The 27,946-nt window shown below is 36.0% G+C and overlaps 1 protein-coding gene across 9 annotated transcripts in view; it reads left to right on the forward strand.

Annotated features, from left to right (window-relative positions):
• Positions 1-1,945: 1,945 nt before the first annotated feature.
• LOC131145992 (uncharacterized) overlaps positions 1,946-27,946 on the forward strand; it is a 73,058-nt gene continuing 47,057 nt past the window's right edge. For 2 of the 9 annotated variants that reach the window (XM_058095207.1, XM_058095208.1), the window contains exons 1-3: positions 1,969-2,199; positions 2,355-3,177; positions 3,523-3,631. In XM_058095207.1, the coding sequence (XP_057951190.1) occupies positions 2,060-2,199; positions 2,355-3,177; positions 3,523-3,600 (1,041 nt within the window). In that variant the 5' untranslated portion in view covers positions 1,969-2,059 and the 3' untranslated portion in view covers positions 3,601-3,631. Of the gene's footprint in view, positions 2,200-2,354; positions 3,204-3,522; positions 3,632-27,946 lie in introns of all 9 variants that reach the window. The other 7 variants (XM_058095203.1, XM_058095202.1, XM_058095205.1 and 4 more) reach the window with 7 other exon arrangements.

Consider the following 27,946-nt stretch of genomic DNA (forward strand, 5'->3'; position numbering starts at 1 on the left):
TAACATATTTCCCTGACCTGATTCTTGAAAATAAGCCCGCAGGGATCCTAATCTGTGCCTGCGGCGTATGCACAAAAACCCCTGTATTTATAAACCCTAATCTAGTCACATTAACCCTAAAAACATTCTCTATTTAACATTCCTAAACCCATATTCCTTAAATAATTAGAAAAACTCAATAATAACTTCCTTACCCTGATTTTGGAGTGGTGTCCTAGTACCCCAAATCAACAATTAGCTCCGATAAACTTCTAGAGAATCATCTCTAGATACTCGTGATGGTTCCTGATCGCCAAATCAGGCTAAAACGGAGCCGAAATCGAAGAGAGAAGGGGGTTAGGCCGAAACCTAGAGAGAGAAAGTGAGGGAGAGTGATTTTTCCGCTGAAAATGTGATTTTAGCCTATATATAGATTGCTGGCCATGTGTCCTCGTCGACGAAACACGTGTACTCGTTGACGAGTTAAAGAAGGACGTTCGTCATTGAAACTAATGGGTTCGTCGACAAACCCTTAATGGTATGAAATTCCCACTCTCAGGATCTCCTCGTTGACGAGCACCGGGCCCTCGTCAACGAGTCCTTGTTGATGCCCCTTTTCCAAATTTTTTTTTTCTCTTTTCCCTTTTCCTTTATTATTTTCATAAATTAAATTTTCCACCTGCGCTCGTCGACGAGTCCCTGCTGATGCCCCTTTTCCAAATTTTCTTTTCCTTCTCTTTTCCCTTTTCCTTTATTATATTCATAATTAAAATTTTCGGGTCTCTACAATTTATAATAGATTAATTAGAATGATTCAAATTAAAGCAAATCCTAATTGTTGAGATCGACTTTAATTTCCAACTAGTAGCTCCTTCTCCGAGTCTGTGCTCCAAGTTAGAAAAATGTCCTTTGTATTATTAGGAAAAAAAATTTCAAATTCTCTTTTCATTTGATGTGCATGACTACATTATACTTAGAAAAATTGTAGAATCATCAATACAACAAAAAAAGTTTCAAAATTCAAGTATGCTTATAATCATAGTCATAAGATTTTTAGTGAAATTTACTAAAAAATTCTTTATCGCCCTCTATATCATGTTAATTAATTAATTAATTAATTTTAAAGGTATTGGTTATCAAATCATGTAATTTGCCATCGTTTGTGATGGATTAATTGGATCGATTCATATTCAAACAAACCCTAATTACTGAGCTTAAATTATTCTTTCCAAGTCAACAAAAAGTCCTTGCACAATTAAATTTTCAAATTCTTTTGAGCAACACTAGACCACATTGCATTTAGTCAATAATCATAAAGTGATTAGTAGATAAAGTAAAACTTGAGGATTTAAATATGATTATAATCATAGTTGTAAGTGCAATTTATCTAAAAATTCTTCATCACATTATGTCTTTTATTAGTTTTTCAAACAAAAGATACAAATTTAATTAAATCTTATGTTTATAGATGTTTTTAGATTTGAAATTGCATTGGATTTTGATAAAATATAATATAAAATTATAAATTTGTCAAAATTCACCTAAATTCAAATATAGGATTCGAAATTCATATTTTCAAATACTATCTAAGGTTTGACAAAAAAGATACATATCTCTTCTTCAATTTCAAAAATTTTATAAATTATTTTAATTTTTAATTTTTAATTTTTAAAACACTTATAATTTAAAAAAAATTGTAATTTTGTCAAATAAAAAGAAAAAGTTTGTCTTTTTAGTGTATATATATATATATATATATATACTATATTAAAAATGTGTAAATTTTTTAATTTTGGAGAAGGTATATGAGATTTTTAAGATTTGAGTGAATGTTAGTATTTTTTTTTTTTTTCCGTGGAATCTCTTGAAGGTGTGAGATATTTTTTTAAAAAAGAAAATGAGCAACGGTTACGAACAAAATTATCGCCTTCAACGGCCACATGGCCAAACTAGTACCGAGGACGGTCGTCCTCACCGCAGAGGTCACTGTCGGGGTAAACGTCTCCTTCTGACATTGGACTCTCTGCACACTTAAAGCAAGCTCACTCATGCACTTCTCAAAGCTTCAACTTTGCCTTTGATGGCCGCCTCCGTCTCTCCTTTCTTGCTCACTCCCAAGTTTCCCAGCATGCAAAATTCCTGCTCTCTTCCTACCTCGTTTCTACTCACAGTCCCAACCAATCCAAGGCAAGCTCTCTCTCTCTCTCTCTCCAATCCAAGGCAAGCTCTCTCTCTCTCTCTCTCTCTCTCTCTCTCTCTCTCTCTCTCTCTCTTTCTCTCTCTCTCTCTCTCTCTCTCTCTCTATGCCCATCATTAGAATCTTCTGCTGATTCTCTTACCTCCCCATTTGTGTAAGCTCCGTGTTTTCATTTCAGGACGCCTAGGACCTTTTGCTGCTCCCTTCCAAATCAAACTGCTGATCAGAATGGCAATGCCGAGAACAAAACCGGCGAATGTCTCAGGGTCGCGTTTGCCGCCGGTGGCACCGGGGGTCACATATACCCGGCGGTCGCCATTGCGGACCAGCTCAAAAACATTAATCCAAATACCCAAATCCTCTTTTTCGGAACCCCAAAAAGCATGGAAAGCAAAGCAGTCACTTCGGCCGGCTACGATTTTGCAACCATTCGGGCCGTCCCCTTGGTTCGCCCGCCCCTCTCCCTACGAAACCTCCTTTTCCCCTACCAATTGTTCAAATCATTGATTGAAAGTTGGAATAAGTTACGCGATTTCAACCCCCATATTGTTGTGGGGACAGGTGGATATGTCTCGTTTCCTGTGTGTTTGGCTGCTGCCTTTAAAGGATTGAGACTTGTAATCCAGGAACAGAATTCGGTACCTGGGATTGCGAATTGGGTTCTTTCATACTTTGCTGATCAGGTTTTTGTTGCTTTCAATTCTTCCATTGCTTGTTTTCCGAAGAAGAACAAGTATGTAGTGACTGGAAACCCTGTTAGGGCATCAGTGCGGCAAAATGTGTCAAAAGCAGATGCCAGATTGCTTTTCTTTCCGAAATCGGAAAAGGCAAGAGATTCAAAAGCGAAGGTTGTGCTGGTTCTTGGGGGATCTTTAGGTGCTCATGCTATTAACATTGCAATCTTGAATTTGTATCATCAGATGTTGTTGGAGCACAAGAACTGGTTTCTCGTTTGGCAGACTGGGGTAGAGGCATTTGACGAAATGGAAAGCCTTGTTAAGGTTCATCCTCATGTGCTTTTGAGACCGTAGGTCTTCCTTTTTGCTTTGTATGTCCTTGCTTAATTTGTTTCTCACTGTAGTAGCTTATTTTCAAACTGCATGTCATAATGGGAAGACAAAGGAACCCCATAAAGTAGATGTTTTCTCTTTGTTGTTTCAAACAGTTCAAGCATGCCTCATGCAGTCTCATTTAGATATGCATATTATTGCTGATAAAAGCCTCTGCCTTCTTAAATAGTAGAGCATCATTTGGAGATCTCAGATAGCTGCTTTGTTTTAATGAGTATGCACTGATCAATATTTATGTTTGTTTGTGTGTGTGTGTGTGTGTATATCTTGATCCAGGTTCTTGCGTTCGATGGATTTGGCATATGCAGCTGCAGACCTCATTGTTTCAAGAGCTGGTGCAATGACTTGCTCTGAGATCTTGGCCGCAGGAAAACCTTCAGTTCTGGTAGTTTGATATTCTATTACCACAAGTTTCTTGTTGATAAGCACTATATGGTGGCTGTTTTTTTAATGTGGTAGTATTAATAATTTATGAGCCAATAATCTTCTGAAAAAAATATAATTTAACAAATTGCATGCTGTAGTTTTGTTGATAATTGGGCACTCTAAATAGATAACCAGAGTCATTGAGAAACTGTCAAACAGTACCAAGTATACAAGTACACAAATCTCAATGATATAGCTTTGAACAATTCTCTAGTAATATTTAAATTAACAGATTCTTGTATTTGACGTTAGTGATGCATAAAAAGATTTAATACGTTAGAAAAGTTGTTAATTTGTGTTAGAGTGATACTGATTTAAAGAACAAAAAAATGAGTACAAGATGATCTTGACAATGTCACCATTTAAAATGCTAATTGCTTGGTGCTCTTAACATTTAATTAGCCTATTAATATTATAATTGTTATTTTCATGAGGTAGATACAATTGTAAATTATTTAAAACATTGCCTGAGATATGGTTCGTGTGCTGATGCATTGTATTGGGGATTAATGCAACTCAAAACTCCAATACTTTCTTGGTTTAAGTACTAAATGAAACTCATTTTCTTCAAAGGTCAAGGGAGCTTATTGCGGTTATTGATATATTGTGCTCGAGGCATGATTGTCATATTTTGTATAGTGATACTCCACCAAATTAAATTTGTTGTGTGTGTTAACGCTATTATATAATAATTGATGTTATTATTACACTTTCTAGTGATCGCTTGATCTTTGAAGATCATGAATTTCATTTAATAGACTAATGGTTTTGTTGGTTTCATTTAATGAATTATCTAATTAGTTACTTTTAGAATGGGATGTTTTTAGGCCATTTTCAAGCATTCAGTTGTTCACCACAGTGACGAAGTTAGTTTTTTTTCTTAATCCTTGTCTACTTTGTCTATTATTTTAGTAAAGCTTGTATGACAACTTAATTAGCTAAGTGATTTATCATTTCTCCTGTGTTTCCTAAAGGTTCTTGTTTAGTAGGTTTTATTCATTGGCTAGACGAGTATGCTCATTGCCACTTAGACAGATCTCCCACAGCAGAAAACTAGCTTGTATGGTGGAAAATATTCCTAAGCAATTTTGTGATAATAGAAATGGATAATGGCCCCCCTTTTAAAGTCCTATGTGTTACAGTGTTTTTGCACAAAGAGTCACAGTATAAGAAGTCGCATAACCCAAGGGTTTCGTGATAAATACACTTGAATATGACATTAGATCCTCGTAGACTTTCTTCTCTGCCCTTGTCTTTTTCTCTCCCCTAATAATTGTCAAATAAGTCAAATTTCCCATATGACATAAAGTGAATCCTAGAAAATAGTACAATCCCAGTTACACAATTTCCTATAACCAATCCTTACAGTGTAATTGCATGGGGAACTTTGTCTTTTGCCCATACAATTAAAGAACCCATTGGTCCCTCATCTCCTAAGAAAGTCAGAGAATATGTACAAGAGGTTGACTACTTCCAAATCCCAAGTATCTAATGAAGAGACTTTCTTCTTACTTTTACTTTCTTCCAACTTATCCAGTCTTTTGGTCTCTCTTTCATTTGAAAAATAAAAACGGATATATCATGATCAAGTATTCTTGTCTAATGACAACCTTTGCTCAAATTTCTATTGTGTTCCCCAAGCAAGTCAGAGAATATGTACAAGCTTCTAGGTTGACTACTTCCATCCATATCCCAGGTATCTAATGAAGAGACTTTCTTCTTACTCTTACTTTCTTCCAACTTGATCCAATTTTTTGGTCCCTCTTTTGTTTGAAAAAGAAAAATGGAGCTATCATGATCAAGTATTCTTGTCTAACAATATAACCTTTGCTCAGATCTCTATTTGGTTCCCTATAACATTCAACCTAGAAATCAATGGGATCAAGAAAGATGGACCGTTGACGGGCCATTCAAGTCAGACCGTTGTTAGGCCATTCAAGTTAGTCCATTGATAGGCATTCAAGTCAGTTTCAATTATAGTCTATTAAAGACCCTGAGCCAAGCGACTATTATTGGGACATAATGTACATTTGAAGCATGCCTTAATGATGAACCATGAGAAATTTGTTTTTACTATGTTCTTTATCCAAGATCTTGAAATGAAAGCCCTGATATTCTCTCCATGTGTAAGCTGCCTCTAAAACCTCAGTTAGCCCCATACTATCAAAAAGTCCTCTTTGTCATCCACCAAGAAATTTCATCTTGCCCAGTCAACTCCTCCAATACAACCCAAACCATCTTCACATGAACAAATGACCGCTCAATCAATCAGTTCTACTTTGTGATGACTTCCTGTAGTTGGAAGATTTTGAGTATCACAAGAAAACACGAAACTAAGCATGTTCAAAAAAATCAAGAACCCAAACCCCTATCAGACACACAATATGAAGCAAGTAAATTGGCAAGTAGAAAAATCACATGCTCAAAACAATATGCTCAAATAGAAACTCTCAAGGCAAGATGACCTTTAGCAGGAAATGCAGAAAAGGTCTAGTATTCCAGTCATAGTCTACAATTATTTCAAGACTTCAGGATATTTTTCTAGACTTGATTAAGGATTACACCATTGCTAGTACTGTCAAGAACCTCAATCAAGCCTCCTTATTGGCTTCCTTATTGCCTAGAAAGGAGGATAGAGAGGACAAGACACCTCCACCAATCCTAACTAGGTTCTCTTTATGAGAAAAGCAACAGAAGTTCCCCGTTATCCATATATATCCAAGCTTATCAACCCTCTTTATAGATTTGTTTTCGTGATGTCTATCAAATCCTTCCCAAAAACTACCATATCAGCTCCAACCATTATCTAAAGTAGATCTCACAATCAACAGGTTCAGAGTAAGCAATCTACAATTCTTAGAGGAACTATACACCTCCATACAATCCTCAGAGAAACTTATAGCCAAGCACAACTAGAACCACTAACCGCAAGCTAGCTATAGCTTACCCTCAAATTGGAGCCTCTTCTAAGTTCCAACTATCTCTCAATTGAAATTATGCCAACCATAGGGCACGAGCTAGCTGTACCTGACCCTTAAATTGGAGGTTCTTCTAAATTCCAACTGATTGTTTCCTTGTTGAAAATTCAAACCCTAATTCCTCATTCCTCAAAATCTATGCCCAACCATTTTAACTTAACTCTCCCTTATCCTAGAAATCTTTTTGGAAAATTTTCTTCTGATGAGTCTAAAGAATAAGAGAAGTTCATGCAAGAACCACCATAGAACCAATTGTAGAAGATCCATAGTTTGAAAGAGTCTTCTTTGTCCTTTCAACACTTCCATAGCTGACCAGCAAAGACCAAACAAGGTTTCACTCTCGAAGATATTCCACCTAATCGAATGTTCTTGTGGTGCATAGCAGAATTGCAGCTTCTTCAAGCTACTTTGCAGAAAGTCATTGACAAATCATAACGAAGGCTATAAAGCAGGTTACAAGAATAATGGACAAACCTTGTAGGGTTATGAGAATCATGGATGAACCTTGGAGAGTGCTTGAAGGGCTATTGTCTTACATCTATACCCAATTCTTTGGATATGTTTATCATTATATTGACCAAGCTTGGGAATAGTTTTTTAAGTTGTTCCTTCAGATGGAAACATTTGGAGAGGCACTATAATTGTATGTCCATAAGATTTGATACCATCAGTAGTATTATGTATAACCTAAAACAATCTTTTCTTAGCTCCCTATGAATCCGTTAGGTGATGGGATGTCAAAGCTTCAAACAACAAAGGAGTTGCACTCCAAACTTGCTTGTTAGGAGAGCTTTACCATATTTCATTATTGCCTTGGAGACACTATGCAACCAAAAGAAATTCATTGGTAGCATCATCTCCATAGGAAATAAGTTAGGTGCAGCATGATCTCCTCAAAAAATGCCAACGCAGCAACGATTGCTCTTGTCCTAGCAAGAAAAAAGCCATTTTTAAATATATAAGCTTGAGAGGGGCAAGAAGAAGAGCCATTTCATCTGCACAAGATAGGACACTTTGCTAAAGATTGTCCAAAGAAGAAAGATAGGAGTTAGATTACCACTTAAAATTGAAAAGCTTAGGGGCTTTTTGGTATCATTGTCAAAGATTACGAAAACACAAACCAGAGATGAAAACCAAAAACCAGAAATAGAAACTAAAAACCAACCAACTACTTGTTTGGTTAATATTTGTAAAGTTAAAACAAATTAAAATCTTAATTAAAAAAAATGATCATTTTCGTTTTGAATCAAATAAAATTATCAAAATATGAATAAAATAATAAAATTGCAAAATAATACTGTTGAATAATTGGGTAAAATGGAAGACTTGAACTCAATGATAGGTCTCTCCCTCTATTTATAATATATGTCAAAGTACAATAGGAATGACTAATACAATACCTTTACTCTCTCCTTCTATTTATAATATATGTCAAAGTACAATAGGAATGACTAATACCTTTACTAACTTCCACTTATTACAAACCAAACTCTAACAATTAATAATAATGCTAAATGACTAAATAACCATTAATACTCTCCCTCAAGTTGGAGGATTTGCTCCTATCTTGTTACAAATGAATTTCACCCGAGCACCTCCCAAGGCTTTTAGTGAACAAATCAGCAAGCTGAAACTCGGACGTCACATGAGTGGTTGTAATGAGCTTCTGTACAAGTTTCTCTCAAATAAAATGGGAATCAACTTCAATGTGCGCTTTGTCCACTCATGGAAGATAGGGTTGGAGGCAATATGAATAGCAACTTGATTCTCACACATCAACTCTATAGGTTGAGAATGTGGAAAACCTAGTTCTTTCAACATGTTCTTCAACCAAACTAGTTCACATGTAGTGTGTGCCATAGCCCTGTATTCTGACTCAACAGTCAACACTCAATTTGGCCACCACAATTAGTTTCTTATTTTTCCAAGACACCAAATTACCACAGACAAAGATACAATACTCGGTTGTGGATCATGTGGTGCATGCATCTCTTCATAGGATAAGGCTTCATAAATAGGTTTTGGAAGAGCAACAGGGTGACAAGAAATCATAACAAACAAAATTAGAGATCGGATGTTGGGTACAAGTGTGGTTACCTTTTCAAACAAATCACGGAAAATAAGATCATTTGACGAGGGGACTAGAGGCACAATAGTATAAGGTGACTCAAAATAGTAAAGTCCACGAGCCTCACGTCATGTGCCAATTGTCTTTCTCGTCTTCAGATTCTAATTAACCACTGAATCAATAAAGAATATGACAGAACAATTTAGTGACTTCGTGAGGTCACTAACTGACTGACATGAGATTGAAAGGAGATTTAGGAATGTATAAAGCAGAAGAAAGAGAGATGGAAGGAGTAGGATTTATTGTTCCTATCCCCTTAACAACAGTAGTGGACCCATCAGTAAGGGTAACTTGAGGTAGATTTTTAGGATATTGGAGATCAGAAAAGAAGTTGGTTGCACTTGTTATATGGTTAATGGTAGCGGAGCCAAGGACTAGTAGGAATGATACCATATGACACAGATTGTAGGATTACCTTTTTGGGCAAAAGACACAATGTGAGAAGATGCTTGTTGAAACGACTAATACTGTAGAAACCTTGAATACTCCTTTGATATAGTCATAGTACGTAGTTCAATCAAACAAGTGATTAACGAAGGAACCGTACTTTTGGGATTTGCAAACTCAAACAAAGGACCGTAAGATTAATTTTTGGAACAATTGGAACAACCACAAACAAGGTGGCCAACCATGAACAAGTCACAAATAAATCAGTTTAAGACTACCACAACACTAAGAAACTCAGACACAACCCCAAGAAAGCAACTCACAGCCAATTTCCACGAAATTGTCAAATTTTTTGTCGAAATTTTCGATTTCCGTCACCCTTGAAATCGAAATGGCAGTCAATTTCCGTCCTGCATAATTTCCATCGAAATCTCAACGAATCATCCCAAATTTATCAAAATCTTAAAATTTTAGCAAAACTTGACGAAATTTCAATTGACTATACAATGAAATTTTGTCGAAATTCAAATGAGAGATTTAGGAGTGAAGTGAAATTTCTCTTTTAATTTATTTTATCGAAACAAAACATTATTACAAGTGCTTCTGAAATTATATGAAAAAAAAAAAACACCTTACAGTAACATTTTATATAACCATTCATGTCTAAATTATCATTATTTGTATAATAAATAATATTTAAATGATTTATGAATTTCATTTGTATTAACTGAATATGTTTAACGTACATTATCACAAATATGTTTGATACACATAATATTTTACAAATTTTCTACCTCATACAAAGCATAGATGTATTTAATTTGTTATATATTAGTCCTAAAACTTATATTATTATGTTTGTTAACCATTTCTAAAGTTTCACAAAGAATTCCATGTTTTACTACTAATTTCCATTATTAGTCCTAAAACTTATATTATTATGTTTGTTAACCATTTCTAAAGTTTCACAAAGAATTCCATGTTTTACTACTAATTTCCATTATTTTTTCAAATCGATATCTAAATTGACATCAAAATCGAAGTTTCCGTTGAAATTTCAGAACTTTTGGAGCTTCAACATTTGAATCGAAATCGAAATTTAAGACCTTGCTCACAACATTGAAACAATTGGAGAATTGAACTACTGAAACTACCATGGAGAAATCACCAACTTACTTATATAACATTGCCACAGCCTAAAAAAAAAAAAAAAAAAACCAGCTTATGAGCACTGTTACTGCGCCAAGAAAATCACCAATGATTGTTACTAACACTGAACAACAGTTGACAAATTACCACAAGTGCATGGTTAAACAAAGATTGGATCTTTGAGTAAAACACATGTCCAACAACTTGATATTTTGATATATGGAAGGAATTAGATCATTGAATCAAACACAACAACTCCCACAGTTTCTAACCCAATAAACTCAATAACCATTGATAAACTGCTTGACAAAGCATCAAACAACCATTCCTTGGGTGCCGCACTTGAGCAATTAAAAAGGTGAGATCGTTGGTAAAAAAACATCATGAAAACTCCAAAAAGATGTTAATAAAGAGCAAGGTCTCTATTGTGAATTGTGGCTCACATTTTAAGGGAAAACATGAAAGGAAATCAGGGCGCAGCAGTGTAGTAGGGGTTTGGGGTAGTGTTTATATTCTACCTGAAACCATCGATGGTTTGGTTCGGGACAGCGAGCACAAATTTCAAATTTTGAATAAATTGGACGTTAATACGGTTGGGTTTTGGGGGGAAACCTCTGAGGAGGCTTATACATAGAATACGTTGTATATAGAGAGTCAAGTGTTGGTTGATGGTTGTAGAGAGAATTGAGAGGGTTCTTGTATTACTTTTCTAATTTACACTAGAAGATAGTGAATCCTTGCCGTTTGCTGCCATGGATGTAGGCATTGTCGAACCATGTAATTCTCTGCGTCTTTGTGATTATTATTGCTACAGTGTGTGTTTGATCTTTTACACAAATATATATATATATATATATATTTCTCTGTGCATATTTGGGGGTTTTTACACAACAATTGGTATCACAACATTGTTGTAATGACCTCTGGATCTTCATCTGTGAAATTTGACGTTGTCAAGTTTGATGGAACCGATAATTTTGGTTTGTGGCAGTGAAGGGTGAAGGATCTCTCGGTGCAGCAAGGGATGGTGAAGGCATTGTATGGAAATCAACCAGAAAGTATGGATGAAGCAACATGGAATGAGTTGGAGGCAAAAGCAATATCAACCATCTGTTTGTGTTTGGCTGATGACATGCTGTATCACGTCATGAATGAGGCTTCTCCGGCAGTAGTTTGGCGTAAACTGGAAAGTTGGTATATGGCTAAGTCTTTATTGAACAAACTCTTTCTTAAGCAAAGGTTGTATTGGCTTAAGATGGTGGAGGGTTCGGATTTGAACCAACATATTAACACTTTCAATCAGATTGTGAGTGATTTGGTGCGTGTTGATGTAAAGTTCGAGGAGGAAGATAAGGTGCTAATGCTATTAAACTCCCTACTTGCGTTTCAAACTTATGAGAATTTGGTTACCAATCTTATATGGGGCAAGGAATGCCTGAATTTGGAAGAGGTGACAAGCGCATTGCTCGGTTTTCATCGAAGAATAATGGTCAATGATGATGTTTCACATTATGAAGGGCTTGTGGTGAAAAGTAACCAAGAACATGGGAGATGTAAGTCCCGGAGCGGATCTTGGTTGCAGTTCGGGAAGAGGAAGGTTGTGAAGTATTTTAGGTATGGTAAAATTGGGCACATAAGATGGGAATGTTCGGAGTGGAAGAATGGGATTGCTGAAAATCAGTAAGGTCTGTCAAAATCTACAAATGTGGAAGGAAACTCGAAAAGCAGTGATGGTGATATGCTATGTGTTTCATCGGGTTTGGAGTGCCTCACGGATGATTCTTGGATCCTAGATACCGAATGCTCTTATCATATGACAACAAATAGAAAATGGTTCGACACCTACAGGTCAGTTAATGCTAGTTGTATTTTGATGGGAAATGATATTTTATGCAAAATAATTGGTATTAGAAATGTCAAAATTAAAATGTATGACGGTGTTGTAAGAACCATTTGTGATGTAAGGCATGTACCTGCTAAGGAAGAATGTAGTTTCATTGGGCACTTTAGAGTGCAAAGGGTATAGTTGCAAGTCTGAAAGCGGGGAAATAAAAGTATGTGAAGGCGACTCGACAGTGATGAAAGGAGAAAAGGTAGCGGAAAATATCTATTCACTGCAGAGTGTTACAATTGTAGGTGGAGCTGCAATTGTAGAATCTGAATTAGATGTTCTGTGGCGCTAAGGAAGAATGTAGTTTCATTGGGCACTTAAGAGTGTAACGGGTATAGTTACAAGTCTGAAAGTGGGGAAATAAAAGTATGTGAAGGCGACTCGATAGTGATGAAAGGAGAAAAGGTAGCGGAAAATATCTATGCATTGCAGGGTGTTACAATTGTAGGTGGAGCTGCAGTTGTAAAATCAGAGTTAGATGTTCTGTGGCATATGCGATTATGGCATATGGATGACTATGGATGACTACATGTATTCAGATGTTTGGGGACCAGTGAGGATAGCATCATGGGGCAGATCTATGTTTTTTGTGGGTTTATCACGAAAGGTCTTGGTTTATCTCATGTGGCACCATGGTTCGAAATTGCGGTCGCGGGTAACGTCGCGAAATGGTCGAGGGTGTCGCGGGTCGCGGGAGACGCGGGTGTTACGTAACGGGAAGCTGGCGTAACGGTCGTGAATTTTTTTCACGCATGCACAACCATGCCAAAATCGAAAAATAAGCATGAAATCCATTAGTACATGATTTTTAATGAATTTTGAAGACTTTCATTCAACCTACAAATGCTTTTTAATAGGCATTATGATTTTTATATTAATTTTAGTGCGCTGTTTACGAAAAAAAGCATATTTTATTATAGTTTACATTACTTTAATGAGTAAAAAGATGTAGAAATGTAAGAATCAATTAATTAAAGTCATAAAAGTTACTAAAAATGAATCAATAGACTCATTACTCAATATACACATTACACATACATGAATTCAAAAAGTGATTAATATCAAATATCAATAAATAGTTGAAAATACATTTATACAATATTACAAATTAATAACATAAAACATGTCACTACCAAAAAGAATGACGTGGAGGGTCTTCACGATTTGCATCTGTATCTTGAGATTGGGATGGGAAATTATCTCCCCATCCTTGTGGAAATACATAGTTGAATAAACCCAAGTTTGTGTCATTTCGTTGTTGCTCTTGAAAATGTACTGGTGATGAAAATCCTCCTAAATAATGTTCATAAGTTGGGGCGGGGGCTGGCTCCAGATAGTGTGTAGAAGAAGACTCACTAGATCCTAAGATTCCTGATCCACCAGGATAAAAATGTGAGTCACAAGATGCATAATGTGGATATGTTGGATGAGATCCATATGATTGTGATAATGAACCATCTAAACCAAAGTCGCCAAAACTACGAACCACACCATATGAATCTTCAGTAGAATCACTAGGGTCACCACGAGCACTCCTTCTCCTGGGTTGTGAAGATTGGTTCCCTGGAAGAATACCCAAGTCATAATTTTCAGGTATGTCATGTAGTCCATAAGGATCAGAAGGATTTATATCCCTTGCAAATGATGTCCTTGTGTCATATCCATAATTATATTCTACACCGTCGCTTCCACCACCACCACTGCAACCCCAGCTCCAGCACCACTATTACCATCATCATCACTTGGTGGGCTCAAACCAAGATTGTCATCACTTTGTGTACGTTCAGGGTTTGAACTTGAATCATCATGCGCATTTATTGGTGGTTGATCACCTCCTTCTGTAGTACCACCAACTTCTTCATTTAACCAATTTGAATTGTCCTGACCGTCAAGTAGTGGTGTCTCTCTCTCCTCTAACCATTGACTTAAAGGATCATCTTCTTCGAAAATGTAGTCCAAATTGATAGGATTGAAACCCTCTTCAATTTCTCGTTGGCTTCTTCTCATTGTACGTCTTAACTTTAACCTCATGTTGTAATGTACGAAAACAAGTTTTTGTAGTCTCATGTACTTTAATCTATTTCTTGTTTTCGTATGAATGAGGCTAAAGGTGCTCCAATTACGCTCACAGTTCGAAGTTGATGTGGTCTGGCTAAGAACTCTGATTGCTATTCTTTGGAGCTCAGGAGCACACAAGCCATAATGAATCCACCATTCAGCTGCATGAATAATTAAAAAAAGTTTTATGTTAGTATAGCGTATATTTCAAAAGTCAAATTTGAACATAAAGAGAGAAAATAGAGTCATTCTCCATTATTTAGCTATATAGCCATATTTACTAGGATTTGTTTGTTTCACTGCCCTTTGAGCCAACGGGATTCCAAAAGTCTCCTGCCTATCTCGATATAGCAACAACTAAAAAAGGATGATTGTGAAATATAATTAATTAATTAGATGTATTAATAATTATTCTTGAAAGTATTACAGAATACTAGAACAATTCATTATTCAATTTAATGGAACCAATACTTACTTGATTAATAGCCCGAATTTGAGTATCTATATCGGGTACCAACTTGGTTATCACTTTTTTAACTCCATCCATGACTTCTCTAGCAACTTCAGGAGAGGGTGGGGCACCATAAAGAAATTGTGGGTTCAAAAAATACCCTACAATTATATTTAGAAACATATTAATCAATAGTTTTCTAATGCAACTATGCATAATTTAAAAGTTAAAATAATAAGAAATTGTATTTGATTTACACTTACCAGCAGCGTGCAAATCTTGGTGCAACTGAAAACTCCACCGGTTGTCAATAATTTTCCAATAGTCTTTGTAAAACCGGCAATCTTTTTGAATGGCCAATTTTGCCCTATCAATTGCCTCGTATATGAAGCCCATGGTTGGTTTTTCATCACCACCATCAACCAATTTAAGAACTTTCACTAAGAGTTCTTGCACTTTAATTATATCAGAGGCCTTTTGCCAAAACTCTTTGCCTAAGATAATTTTCTTTGAATCATATGCTGGGTCTAATTTTGCCATCCCAAATCTTGAGTTTTTCCAAGCATCAGATGTAAACATTTCCCTTAGTGCTTGTTTATGCCTGACAATAGTTTCCAAAGCAATGAAATTTGTGGCAAATCGAGTGATGGTAGGGTGAAGTAGTTCTCTATTATTTGTGAATTTTTTCATGAAATTCACTGTCCATGTGTGGTTGTAAATAAATGAGGTTATTGTTCTTGCATCTTCTAAGACCTTCTTCACGTTACTTTTCTTACCAATATCTTCAAGAATAAGGTCTATGCAATGAGCTGCACATGCTGTCCAATAGAGATTGGGCCTCTTCCGCATTAATAATTTTCCTCCTGCTTTCATTGCAGCTTCATTATCAGTCACTACTTGGACAACATTCTTCTTTCCAATTTCTTCAACCACCTCGTCCATTAATCTGAAAAGAAATTATAGATTCAATAATTGCTACTATTTAATTAAAAACATGCATGTTCATAATACTATTTGCATATACAATTAAAATTAGAAAATTACCTGAAATAATATTCAGCTGTTCTGCTTGGTATATCTGAGGCATCAACTGATTTATGAAACACGGTGTCTCTATCGCAATAAACTAAAAAGTTTATAATGTGTTTTCTAGTTGGTCCTGACCAACCAGCACACATAAGGGTTACACCTCTCTCCTTCCAAATTTCAGCAAAAGAAGCTATATAATTTTTCATTTCTTGATACTCTTGCTCCAAATAAATTTCAGATATCTCATAGGGTGATGGACCCTTCACCCCCTTTCCAACCTCTGCAGCAATATCAAGCATAGGCTGCATAAATGGAGAGTTAGCTACATTCGCTGGAATCCGATTATAAATTAGGAATTTTCCAACTGCTTTTCCTAATTTACTTCTTAAACCTTTTAGTAACTTTGTGTTGATTTTTGGTTGTTTCGCACTCTAACTTCTTTCTAAAATAGGATTCATTGCCTTTAGTCTAGCTTCAGGGGCATCAGGATTGATCCATTGTCGTCCACTACCTCCAGCTTCTCGACCACTATAAGATCGAACTCCTGCCCTATTGAAACCACTGGTAGCACCACTGCCAGAGCCACCTCCCTCTTCATAAATATTACCCTCTTTAGATGTTCTTGCTCGAAATCTTTGTCTCTCTTACCATGCTTTCTTGTCGAGCAAATCTCATACTTTCTTCTTCCAAGTCTTCTTCATCGCTCAAATTCTCAAAATCTCCTCTAATTTGGGCTTCTGCTTCTTCTTGCCTTTTTTGTTTATCTCTTTTCTTCTCAGCATATTGTTGTAGATGTTTCATCATTTGTTCTCTGACTTGTGTGGTCACATTTGAGCATCCAGCTACTTGACCTTTTTTATGTGCCAAGTGTTGTTTCAAGCGTGTAATGCCCCCTTTAATTATCTTCCCACATAACTTACACATAATAACATGTCTATTACTGTCCACCGCAGTACCAAAATGCCATCCAATATCCTCACTAGGTAAGTTCTCATTTCCTCTATCACGTGACATATTGATAGACTTAATTTGATGATCTCTACACAAAACATAGAGAAAATACAAAGTTACAACCTTTCTAAAAAAAATGACAGGAATAATATTATAATTAGTAATTTAGTAAATATTAAATAATAAGTACTAAATAGTCCTTCTAATTTTAAATACTTATTACGTAAAAATAAAATATAATATTTGATTAAAAATAATAAGTAATGTTTAATTTATTTTGATATTTAAATAAGCAAAATTATAAAATATTAGATATTTTATTACAAAATATATATTCCTTTATCTTTAAAAAGATATTTCATTATTTTTTATAACTTGATTTTATTTTTATTTATAACTATAAGAAATTAACATTGTAATTTTAAAGGTGGAAAAAACTTGCTTTACTTTTTATATACATCACAGCATCACTAATAGAAATCCATACAGTACAAATTGACTATTTAATTTTTTAAGCATTTTCTCAATTTATGGATTAAAATAAAATTTTTCTACAAATTCCAGTAGTAAACTAGTAATTAGTAAAAATCTGAATTATTAATATATTAACTATTAGGTTAATATGTTTTTTATTAAGTTATCAATTTTTACTTTATTTGATAACTAAAAACAAAAAATAGATCATGTAACGATTTATTTTACCTAATTTTAAATTTAAGGTCAAAATGATGTTTTAAAACTTAAAAAATATTTATAAATAGGAAATATGTGATGAAACTAAATTTTCCTAATTACCTTTCAAAAAATATAAGACAATTAAAATATTTATAAATTAAGAAAATTTTATTTTACATAATTATTACTATTTTCTAATTTTTTACTCTATTAAATTACTCTTTTTTTAATTCAATTTAACAAACATAATTTACAACAAATTATAATTAAAAAAAAAACATAATAAAAAGTTTAAGATGTGGGAGATTTCTGATCTTTGAAAAGCAAAAAAAACAAGAGCTGCATTTATGGGCAAGCCATAAGACTAGAAAAGAGTATTTTTTGTACTAATGTTGTATCTTGGAAGTCTGTAACCATAATACCATTACTAACGGTGTCAGCTTTCAAAAAATGTTAATGCAATACCATATAAATGAAATTGATATTGTATATGAATATAATAATTTACAAGAAAAAAATGCTGTTAGGGGAAATAATTATGCAAAATGTTGTTTTACTCACAAATATAAAATAGCATAGAAATAGAACATGAGAAATTGTCCACTCCCTATTTTTGGAATGCCATGTCATAGTCATTTATTTTAAAATAATATATATTTTATATGCAATGAAACCAAAAGGAAAGAAAGAATACGTAAAGAATGAATAAAAGTATATTAATCAAAACTGAATATGACATGCTTAAATTGTTTAGGAACCAATTTGCATATTAAATGAATCTGAAATTTTAAAGCTTTATACTCTATTAAATTACTCTTTTTTTTTTTTAATTCAATTTAACAAACATAACTTACAATAAATTATAATTAAAAAAAAAAACATAATTAAATGTTTAAGATGTGGCTGTGGGTGTTGAGTGTTACTGAAATAAAGCTTATCTCATACGCGAGATGAGCAGAGGCCAGAGAGTCTGAGACTCTGAGTGAGACCGAGAGAGAGGAGGCGACTCGGAGGATGGAGGAGCCTCGAAGCTTCGTGCGACGACTGGCGGAGGGCTGGCTGGTGGCGGCGAGTGCGACGACTGGCAGAGGGCTGGCTGGTGGCGGCGAGTGCGACGACTGGCGGATGAAGCTGCCTTCGGCCACTCTCAAGCTTCGAAGAACTTAGTTAGGTTTAGCATTCAGGAAACGAAGGCTGCGAAGATGAGTAGATCAGCTTAGGCTTCGAAGGAGTGAAGGCGTGAAGCCTTCTTATAGCTTCGGCGGCTCGGCCAACAAAACTGCAAGTAAGTTTTTTTGCTCTTTAAATGTTAGATTTAGGTAGATTGAATGTTAGATGGGTGCTTGGGACTCGGGAAAGGGGGAAAGGAACGCTGCGCAGCAGAAAGGAGATTCTGCAAGTTGTCGGCATGTAACGGTCCGTAACAGACTGTTACGGAGTGTAACGTAGGGGTAACGCCCATTACGGACCATTAAGGAGCCGTAACAGCTGTGAATTTTTTTCGAACCGCATTATCGGCCCGTATCGGTTTCGGAGCCCTTGATTTACGTTACGTATCGGCTGTTATGCTACGTAACGGCCATTATTTAAAACCATGTGTGGCACATATCTGAGGTGTTTACTAGGTTTAACTTGTGGTTAAGGTGGAGAACCAAACGGGGAGAGAGATCCTTAGGTCAGACATTGGGACTGAGTAAATCTGAGTTAGATGTTCTGTGGCATATGCGATTATGGCATATGGATGACTATGGATGACTACATGTATTCAGATGTTTGGGGACCAGTGAGGATAGCATCATGGGGCAGACATATGTTTTTTGTGGGTTTATCACGAAAGGTCTTGGTTTATCTCATGTGGCACAATTCTGAGGTGTTTACTAGGTTTAACTTGTGGTTAAGGTGGAGAACCAGACGGGGAGAGAGATCCTCAGGTCAGACATTGGGACTGAGTACGCTGGTTTTGTTTAGGAAGTTTTGTGAGCAGGACAGGTTATATGCAGGGCTTGCAGGGTACTTCTTGGTGAAGTTAGTGAGTATGACGCGTTTCTCATGTGACCGATCACCAAAGGTATCACTGGATGGGAGAATTGCAGGTGAATTGTGGGCAAGTTTTGCGGTAGACAACTTTGTTGTGAGTGGATGTTCACTGGTGCACTATTCTAGCGATAGAGGATCTAGGCTTAGTGTTATGTTCGGACAGTACATTTTTTTGGGGTATAAGAAAGGTGGGTGCAAGCTGGGTGATCCCATGGCAAACAAAGGGGTGATCAAGGACATGACTTTTGGTGATAAAGCCATGGGGCTGTGTACGTACTCAAGAAAAGGAAGAGAAACAAATGCCAGAAAATTGCAGCAGTAGCAACAATCATGTAATTCATGCAGAGTTAGATACTTAGGGCAGAAATGCGAGGAGTTCTATCTCGGGTCAATAGTATCATTGTTTAAATGGGCATGTGATGCAAGTGCAGCAATAGAATTAGGGCAGAAATGACATTGTTCATATTGCAGGGAGTTTTAGCTCGGGAGAGCAGTAGGATCACAATGGGCCCATGTGCACTGTCAAACTACCACTCAAGTATAGATTGGCATTCTGGTGTTTTATGCGTTCATTATTACCAGCAGCAAGGTTTCTACTATTTTTCAAGTTACAATGCATGGTAAAGGGAAAAATAGATGGATAAGTGTTATGGTGGAGGAAATGGAGGTATTGGATATGAACCAGGGGTGGGAGTTGGTGAGGCTTCCAGTGTGAAAGATGGTGATAAGATGCAAAGGAGTGATGTATCTGTTGTGTGTGAATGACATGTTATTGGCTGGGAAGGCTTTGACTGAGGCTTATCAGTTAGGAACTCTGTTGAAAGGTTTTGACATGAATGTGTTGGGTACAGCCAATAAGGGTCTTGGTTTGAAGATTCACATAGACAAGGCTGCAGGGAGATTGGTGTTATCTCAGGGTGGCTTCATGGATAGAACCACAGGGAGACTTTGTTTGCTGTCTCAAGAGGGTTCTGTGGATCAATATGGAATGTCTACCACTCGGTACCCAAAGATGAGTTGTGATGTCTGGGATATGTCAAAGGTTCACCATGATTGTGCAATGGGGTGTTTTGGCAGGCAACAGAGTGAACCATCAGTTGTGAGATTTGTTGAAGACTATGCAGGGGACTTTGGTGATAGAAGGCTTGCAGCAGCGTTTGTGTTTACTGTTATGGGAAGGCTTTGTTGGAAGCCTAGGGTGAAGTCTTAGGTTGTTGCATCTATAATTGTATCGGGGTTGATGGTAGAAGTCGAAGCTGCCATTGGCAAGTTCAAGCGGCGTTGCTTGGACTTGGTGTTTGTCTCTAGTTGCTAGATAGGAGATGGTCCCAGCCTAACGTCCCAAGTTCAAGGTTGGAGCAGCGGGTTCATGTTTTCGATTTCTCCTAAGGGGCATATGTTTGCCAAGGTGGAGTTTGTTGTGAATTTTGGCTCATATTCTAAGGGAAAGTATGAAAGGAAATCAGGGTGCGGCGGTTTAGTAGGGGTTTTGGGCAGTGTTTACATTCTTCTTGAAACCGTCGACGGTTTGCTCCCGTGGATGTAGGCATTGCCGAACTACGTAATTTTCTGTGTCTTTGTGATTGTTAGTGCTTTGAAGCTAGACTAAGGGCTATGGATCTTGTTCTTGAAAGAAGTAGAAGTGTCAAGCAACCAAAAATCAACATTAAACTCCTAAAAAATTTAAGGGGTAACTTACAAAATGTAGTGGGAAAATTCCTAATTTATAATAAGATTTTAGCATATGTAGTCAACTCTCCATTTGTGTAGCCTATCCTTGATGAAGGGTCAATCGCCCGATAAGGTGTCTAAAATTTATTTAAAGCAAGAGTATCATAATGATTTAAACCATTATGGGTGATGGTTGGTCCAGACGAACTAGAAAACACATAATAATTTTTTTAATTTACTGCAATAGAGGCATCATGTTTCGCAAGGCAAGAATATTATTTTAGGTAATTTTTTAATTTTCATTGTCTACATAAACAATTTTATAAATTTGTACATTTTTAATTAGGTAGTAGTAACAATAATTATTAAATTTACAATTTCAGTTGACATTAATGGATAAGGTTGTCGATGAGATTGGAGAGGAAAATGTTCAAGTAGTGATTGATCATGAAGTTGCATGAGGGCTGGAGGGAAATTGTTAATGCGAAGGAGGCCCAATCTTTATTGAATAACATGTGCAACTAATGGTGTAGACCTTATTCTTGAAGAACATTGGTAATAAAAGTAATGTGAAAAAAAAGGTCTTAGAAGATGCAAGAACAATAACCTCATTTATTTACAAATTACAACCATACAATGAATTTCATGAAGAAATTAAAAAATAATAGGCAACTTCTTCATCCCGCCATCACTTGATATGTCACCGAGTTTAGTGCCTTGGAGGTTATTAGACACAAACAAAATTTGAGGGAAATGTTGACATCAAATGCTTGGAAAAAATTCAAGGTTTGAGATGGCAAAATCAAGCCCACTATATGATGCGAAGAAGAATTATCTTGGGGAAAGAGTTTCATCAAAAATCCTTAGACATAATTAAATTGCAAGAACCCTTGGTAAAAGTTCATAAATTGGGTTGATGGGGGTGAAAAACCAACCATGGGTTTCATATTTGAGGCAATATATAGGGGAAGCTGGCCATTTAGAAAAATTTGTTGATTCTACAAGGATTTATTGGACAATAATTGATCATTAGTGGTGATTATGCCCAAAGAATAACGCGGTAGTTGTAGCACAACTTTGGGGTGTCGATTCCACAGAGAGACAAATTAAAAGAATAGCAGAAGGAACAAAGAAACTAAAGAAAAATATTAAATGATTAGTGATAAACAAAGATTAATTTTAAATGCAATTAAAGTGAAGCAAAGTGACTAATGGAAAAAGTACCCAAATTTGACGAACGGTAAAGCGTCGGGAATCCCTTGCACAAATCCGGTACTTTAATTATTCTTAATTCTTTGAATAACTCAATTGGGAACTCAATTCACAAAATTCCCAATCGGAAGGTGTAGATTTATAAACCAAAATTAATCCAAATGTGACCCTTTGAAAAATCATTCACCACTTTTAGAATATGTAAATTATTATACCCTTTGAAAAAATCATTCACCACTTTTAGAATACGTAAATTATTATCCCTATTGAGAAAATCCAACGACGACATTACACTCAAGGAGAGATATTGCAACAAAGAAGTAAATCACTATAGATAAATAATTGATCCAAACATAATCAAAGAACTAATCCATTCAATAGAAAAAACATGACTGAATCCATAAACAGAATAAATTCTATGATTATTCGGAGAAGAAAACATCAACAGTGAATTGAGAATGATAAAACAAAGGAGTTTAGGAATTGAAAATCAAATACATAAGTTAAAAATAAATTGAAAATACCATCTAGTGTGCAAGTTCATCTCTAGCCATACTTGAGAATTTAGTTCTCCATATTAAGATGAAAAACAAATAGATTCTAGAGAAAACCTTCAAGTCTCCAGCCCCCTCTTCACAAAAAAGTTTAGCCTTGTATATGTCCCTCCACAAAACCCTAAAAACGGAATAATAAAAAAAAACACTGAAAAATATCCTCTAGTTTCCGGGCTTGGATTGTCGCCCACTTTTGACCTAGTAAACGTTCGGATTAGAGAAATACTATCTCACAATGAATTGTAACTCTTTCCATAAGCTTTGCAACGCCACTTGAATCACGCCAATCCGGTATCAGATGAGAGAGTTATGATTAAAATACGGAAACATGTCCAGGCTGTCTCCTAGTGTGTAAGTTCATCCCTTGCCATACTTGAGAGTTCTCCATACTAAGATGAAAAAAAAAATAGATTATGGAGAAAACCTTCAAGTCTCCAGCCCCCTCTTCACAAAAAAGTTTAGGTTATATATGTCCCTCCACAAAACCCTAAACACGGAATAATAAAAAAAAACACTGAAAAATATCCTCTAGTTTCTGTGCTTGGTTTGTTGCCCACTTTTGACCTAGCAAACGTCTGGATTAGAGAAATACTATCTCACAATGAATTGTAACTCTTTCTGTAAGCTTTCCAACGCCACTTGAATCACGCCAATCCAGTATCAGATGAGAGAATTATGATTAAAATACGGAAATATGTTCAGGCTGTCTCATAGCAAATTTCTGACTTGGACGGGCTTGGATTGCAGCCCACTTTTGACCCAGTAAACGCCTGGATTAGAGAAATACTATCTCACAATGAATTGTAACTCTTTCTGTAAGCTTTCCAACGCCACTTGAATCACACCAATCCGATATCAGATGAGAGAGTTATGATTAAAATACAGAAATATGTCCAGGCTGTCTCCTAGCGAATTTCGGACTTGGACTTCTTGCAATTTCCTTTTGTGATTTTTTTTTGGATCCAAATTGCTCTCAAACCCCATGAGAGTCCTCCTTTGAATTTGACTAGGCTTTGACTTGCTCTTTTATGAACTCTGAAATTAAACATAAAAATCTGCTTAGGAGAGTAACTCCAATGATTTCTATTCACATTTTAGCATTTGTCCAATATAATAGGGTATTTAGAGAGCACTTTCGTACACTCATCACACCTCCCAACTTGCTTATTGCTAGTCCCTAGCAATATCTATGCAAAAGAGATGAAAGAGACTAAGAAAATAATAAAGTAGCCCATCAATTCACATTTTCCAGATTCACATATCAAAACAATCTTAGGAATTCAATAACCCTATCACAAGCAATCCACCTAAAAACAATCCATAGATTGTGTGTGTTCCAAACTATATCCATCTAACCAGAAGCCTTGACACATGCAACATCAAGAACATCTCAAGCGAAAGGTTCAACTCCATAACTCACGAGTATAAAAGAGTTTCGTGTAAGGACTCTCTCTATGGACTTGACAATGGGCGTACACACTCTCATGGGGAATTAGGCAATTATGTACAAGCAACAAACAAACATTGATCTTATGATAGGAACACTAACAAATGAGACTTTCACCACTCTTTCCAAAAGCTTACTTAGGATCAGGACAGTCAACACAAAAGGTTGTAACATGGCTTGGGTTCAGGGCTATATGAAATAAAAATGATAAGGATTCAAAAACTTCCAAGTACATACATACAAAGGGAATCTTATTAAATATCTCAGTATACCACACTTCTCACTTGATGTACTCTTCAACTTTTTCATTGAATAATAATGCTTTTCCTTCTTCTTCCATTGCTACCCAAAACTTGACTTTTTTTTTTTTTTCTTTTCTGGAAACCCAACACAAAAGAAAGTAAATGCAAATTCCACACTTAGTATATACTTGGAAATAAAAAAAAGGGTAGAAAAATCAATGTATAGGCTATACTCCAATGTGGAGAGGCATGGATGATGTGGCCATGTGAAAAGAAAAAGCTACATGTGTTTATTGGCTCAAAGTTGGCTACTAGGGGGCTGGTCTATGATGGCTATACTCCAATGTGGAGAGGCATGGATGATGTGGGCATGTGAAAAGAAAAAGCTACATGTGTTTATTGGCTCAAAGTTGGCTACTAGGGGTCTATGATGGGAAGGGTTAGCTTGAAAGGCTCAAGCGTTGGGGTCTATGGTGGAAAGGGTTAGCTTGAAAGGTTCAAACGTTGATCCTAAGTTAACCTTCGTCATATCCCAAGTATATCCGCCATCTTACCACAAACCATGTAATGATATTCTCAAAAGAAGTGCCCAATTCAACATATCAATGAACGCTTATCACAATTTACTGCATTTGTAGGCTCTCAATCCTCTCCAAAACTCACATGAATACTTAAGCAAAAGAGTTCTCTAGCTACATGTGTCAAACCACCATCTTATCACAAAGCTTGGATGAGTGCACTAGGGGTTCTTTGAATGCTTCAGCAAAAAATGATTATGGTGGGTTTGTGAATTCATGAAGATGGCTATGAATGAGAATGAGAATGAGTACACATGTGAAAAGGATGCACGTGTGAAAATTTTGACACATGAAAATATGCCATAGAGTTCCAACAAACATTTTAAAATACTGAATTTGCACCACCAACACCCCCTAACTTAAATGAAACATTGTCCTCAATGTTTAAGACTCAAAATTGAATGGGGAGTAGCTAAAAAGGGTAGAATACACCTGATGAGTGACGTTGGTAGCTCGCTAAGCACCAAAATGGTAACCTGAAAAGACAAAATGAAACTAACTTGCAAACAAGAACAAAGAAAACACGACAAACAAAGAGGAGAAGAAAGAAAATAAGAGAAAACAAAAAATAAAACAAAACAAACAAAACAATTAAAGAAAAATGATTATGGTGGGTTTGTGAATTCACGAAGATGGCTATGAATGAGAATGAGAATGAGTACACATGTGAAAAGGATGCACGTGTGAAAATTTTGACACATGAAAATATGCCATAGAGTTCCAACAAACATTTTAAAATACTGAATTTGCACCACCAACACCCCCTAACTTAAATGAAACATTGTCCTCAATGTTTAAGACTCAAAATTGAATGGGGAGTAGCTAAAAAGGGTAGAATACACCTGATGAGTGACGTTGGTAGCTCGCTAAGCACCAAAATGGTAACCTGAAAAGACAAAATGAAACTAACTTGCAAACAAGAACAAAAAAAACACGACAAACAAAGAGGAGAAGAAAGAAAATAAGAGAAAACAAAAAATAAAACAAAACAAACAAAACAATTAAAGAAAAACATAACTGCATGGTGTGGTCAAGGTTGATTGACCGGATCCTCAAGTGGAATGTCTTCCACTTCTGGAACTTGCCTATCAATTAATACTTTAAGGCGTTGACCATTTACTTTAAAGATCCAACCATCCTTAGGATCCTCTATTTCTACCGCCCCATTTTCAAAAACATTTTTCACTACAAAAGTACCGGTCCACCTAGACTGAAGTTTTCCTGGGTGCTTATGAAGTCTAGAATCATGTAAGAACACACGATCATTAGGCTTAAACTTTTTTCTCAAAATATTTTTATCATGAAATGCTTTCATTTTAGCCTTATAGATTCTAGAGTTCTCATAAGCATCATTTCTCAATTCCTCTAACTCGGTCAACTGAAATTTTCTAAGCTTACCTACTTCTCTCATGTCAAAATTGAAATGTTTGTTGGCCTAATAAGCTCGATGCTCGAGCTCCACGGGTAAGTGGCAAGGCTTTCCAAAAACAAGCCTATAGTGTGACATGCCTAAAGGAGTTTTGAAATCTGTACGGTAGGCCCAAAGCGCATAAACTAATCTCAAAAACCAATCCTTGCAATCCGGATTGACTGTTTTCTCTAAAATTTTCTTAATTTCCTTGTTTCCAAGTTCTACCAACTTGTCTTGGGGTGGGTAGGCAGTAGAGATCTTATGTACTACCCCATATTTTTTCATCAAAGCCTCAAAATAACAGTTGCAAAAATGTGTACCCCGGTCACTAATGATAGCACGTGGTGTACCAAGTCGAGATAACACATTCTCTTTGAGAAATTTAATTACCATCCTATTATCATTGCTCCTGCAAGCTACTGCCACAATAATATATTGATATCCAAAAGGAGGAAATGGTCCCATAAAATCAATGCCCCAACAATCAAAAATTTCAATCACTAAAATTGGGTTTAAGGGCATCATATTAGGACAGGACATAACTCCTAACTTTTGACTCTTTTCACATGAGCGACAATAAATGTTTGCATCCTTAAACAACGTGGGCCAATAAAATCCACACTGCTGAATTTTTGCAGTGGTTTCCTTCATTGAAAAGTGGCCCCCACAAGCTTGGTAGTGACAAAATTCTAAGACGCTAGCAATCTCTTCATCAGGGATGCAACAATGCCTTAAAATTTAGTTAGGGTAGTATTTGAAAAGAAAAGGGTGATCCCAATAGAAATTGTACCTCAGTTGTGAACTTCCTCTTATCTTGAGCGCTCCAATCTACCGGTATCTCACTTGCAGCCAAATAATTCACAATATGAGTAAATCATGGTAGAGAAGTAATAGAAAATAAATGCTCATTGGGAAAATCATCCTTGATTGGCAGTTGGTCAGAGGTATTTGAAAAGAAAAGGGTGATCCCAATAGAAATTGTACCTCAGTTGTGAACTTCCTCTTATCTTGAGCGCTCCAATCCACCGGTATCTCACTTGCAGCCAAATAATTCACAATATGAGTAAATCATGGTAGAGAAGTAATAGAAAATAAATGCTCATTGGGAAAATCATCCTTGATTGGCAGTTGGTCAGAGGTGTTCTCAAATGTGAGCCTCGAGAGATGGTCAGCCACTAAGTTCTCCACTCCTTTCTTGTCTTTGATGGTGATGTCAAATTCCTGCAAAAGTAAAATCCATCGTATTAGTCGCGCCTTAGTATCCTTCTTTGTAAGAAGGTACTTGAGGGCTACATGATCTATGAAAATAATAATAGGAGAACCAATCAAGTAAGCACAAACCTTATCCAAAGCAAACACTACAACTAGCAACTCTTTTTCAGTAGTGGAGTAATTCATCTGAGCACTATTTAGAGTTCTACTAGC

Source organism: Malania oleifera, chromosome 13 (genome assembly GCF_029873635.1).
Source record: "Malania oleifera isolate guangnan ecotype guangnan chromosome 13, ASM2987363v1, whole genome shotgun sequence".
Lineage (NCBI taxonomy): Eukaryota > Viridiplantae > Streptophyta > Magnoliopsida > Santalales > Ximeniaceae > Malania > Malania oleifera.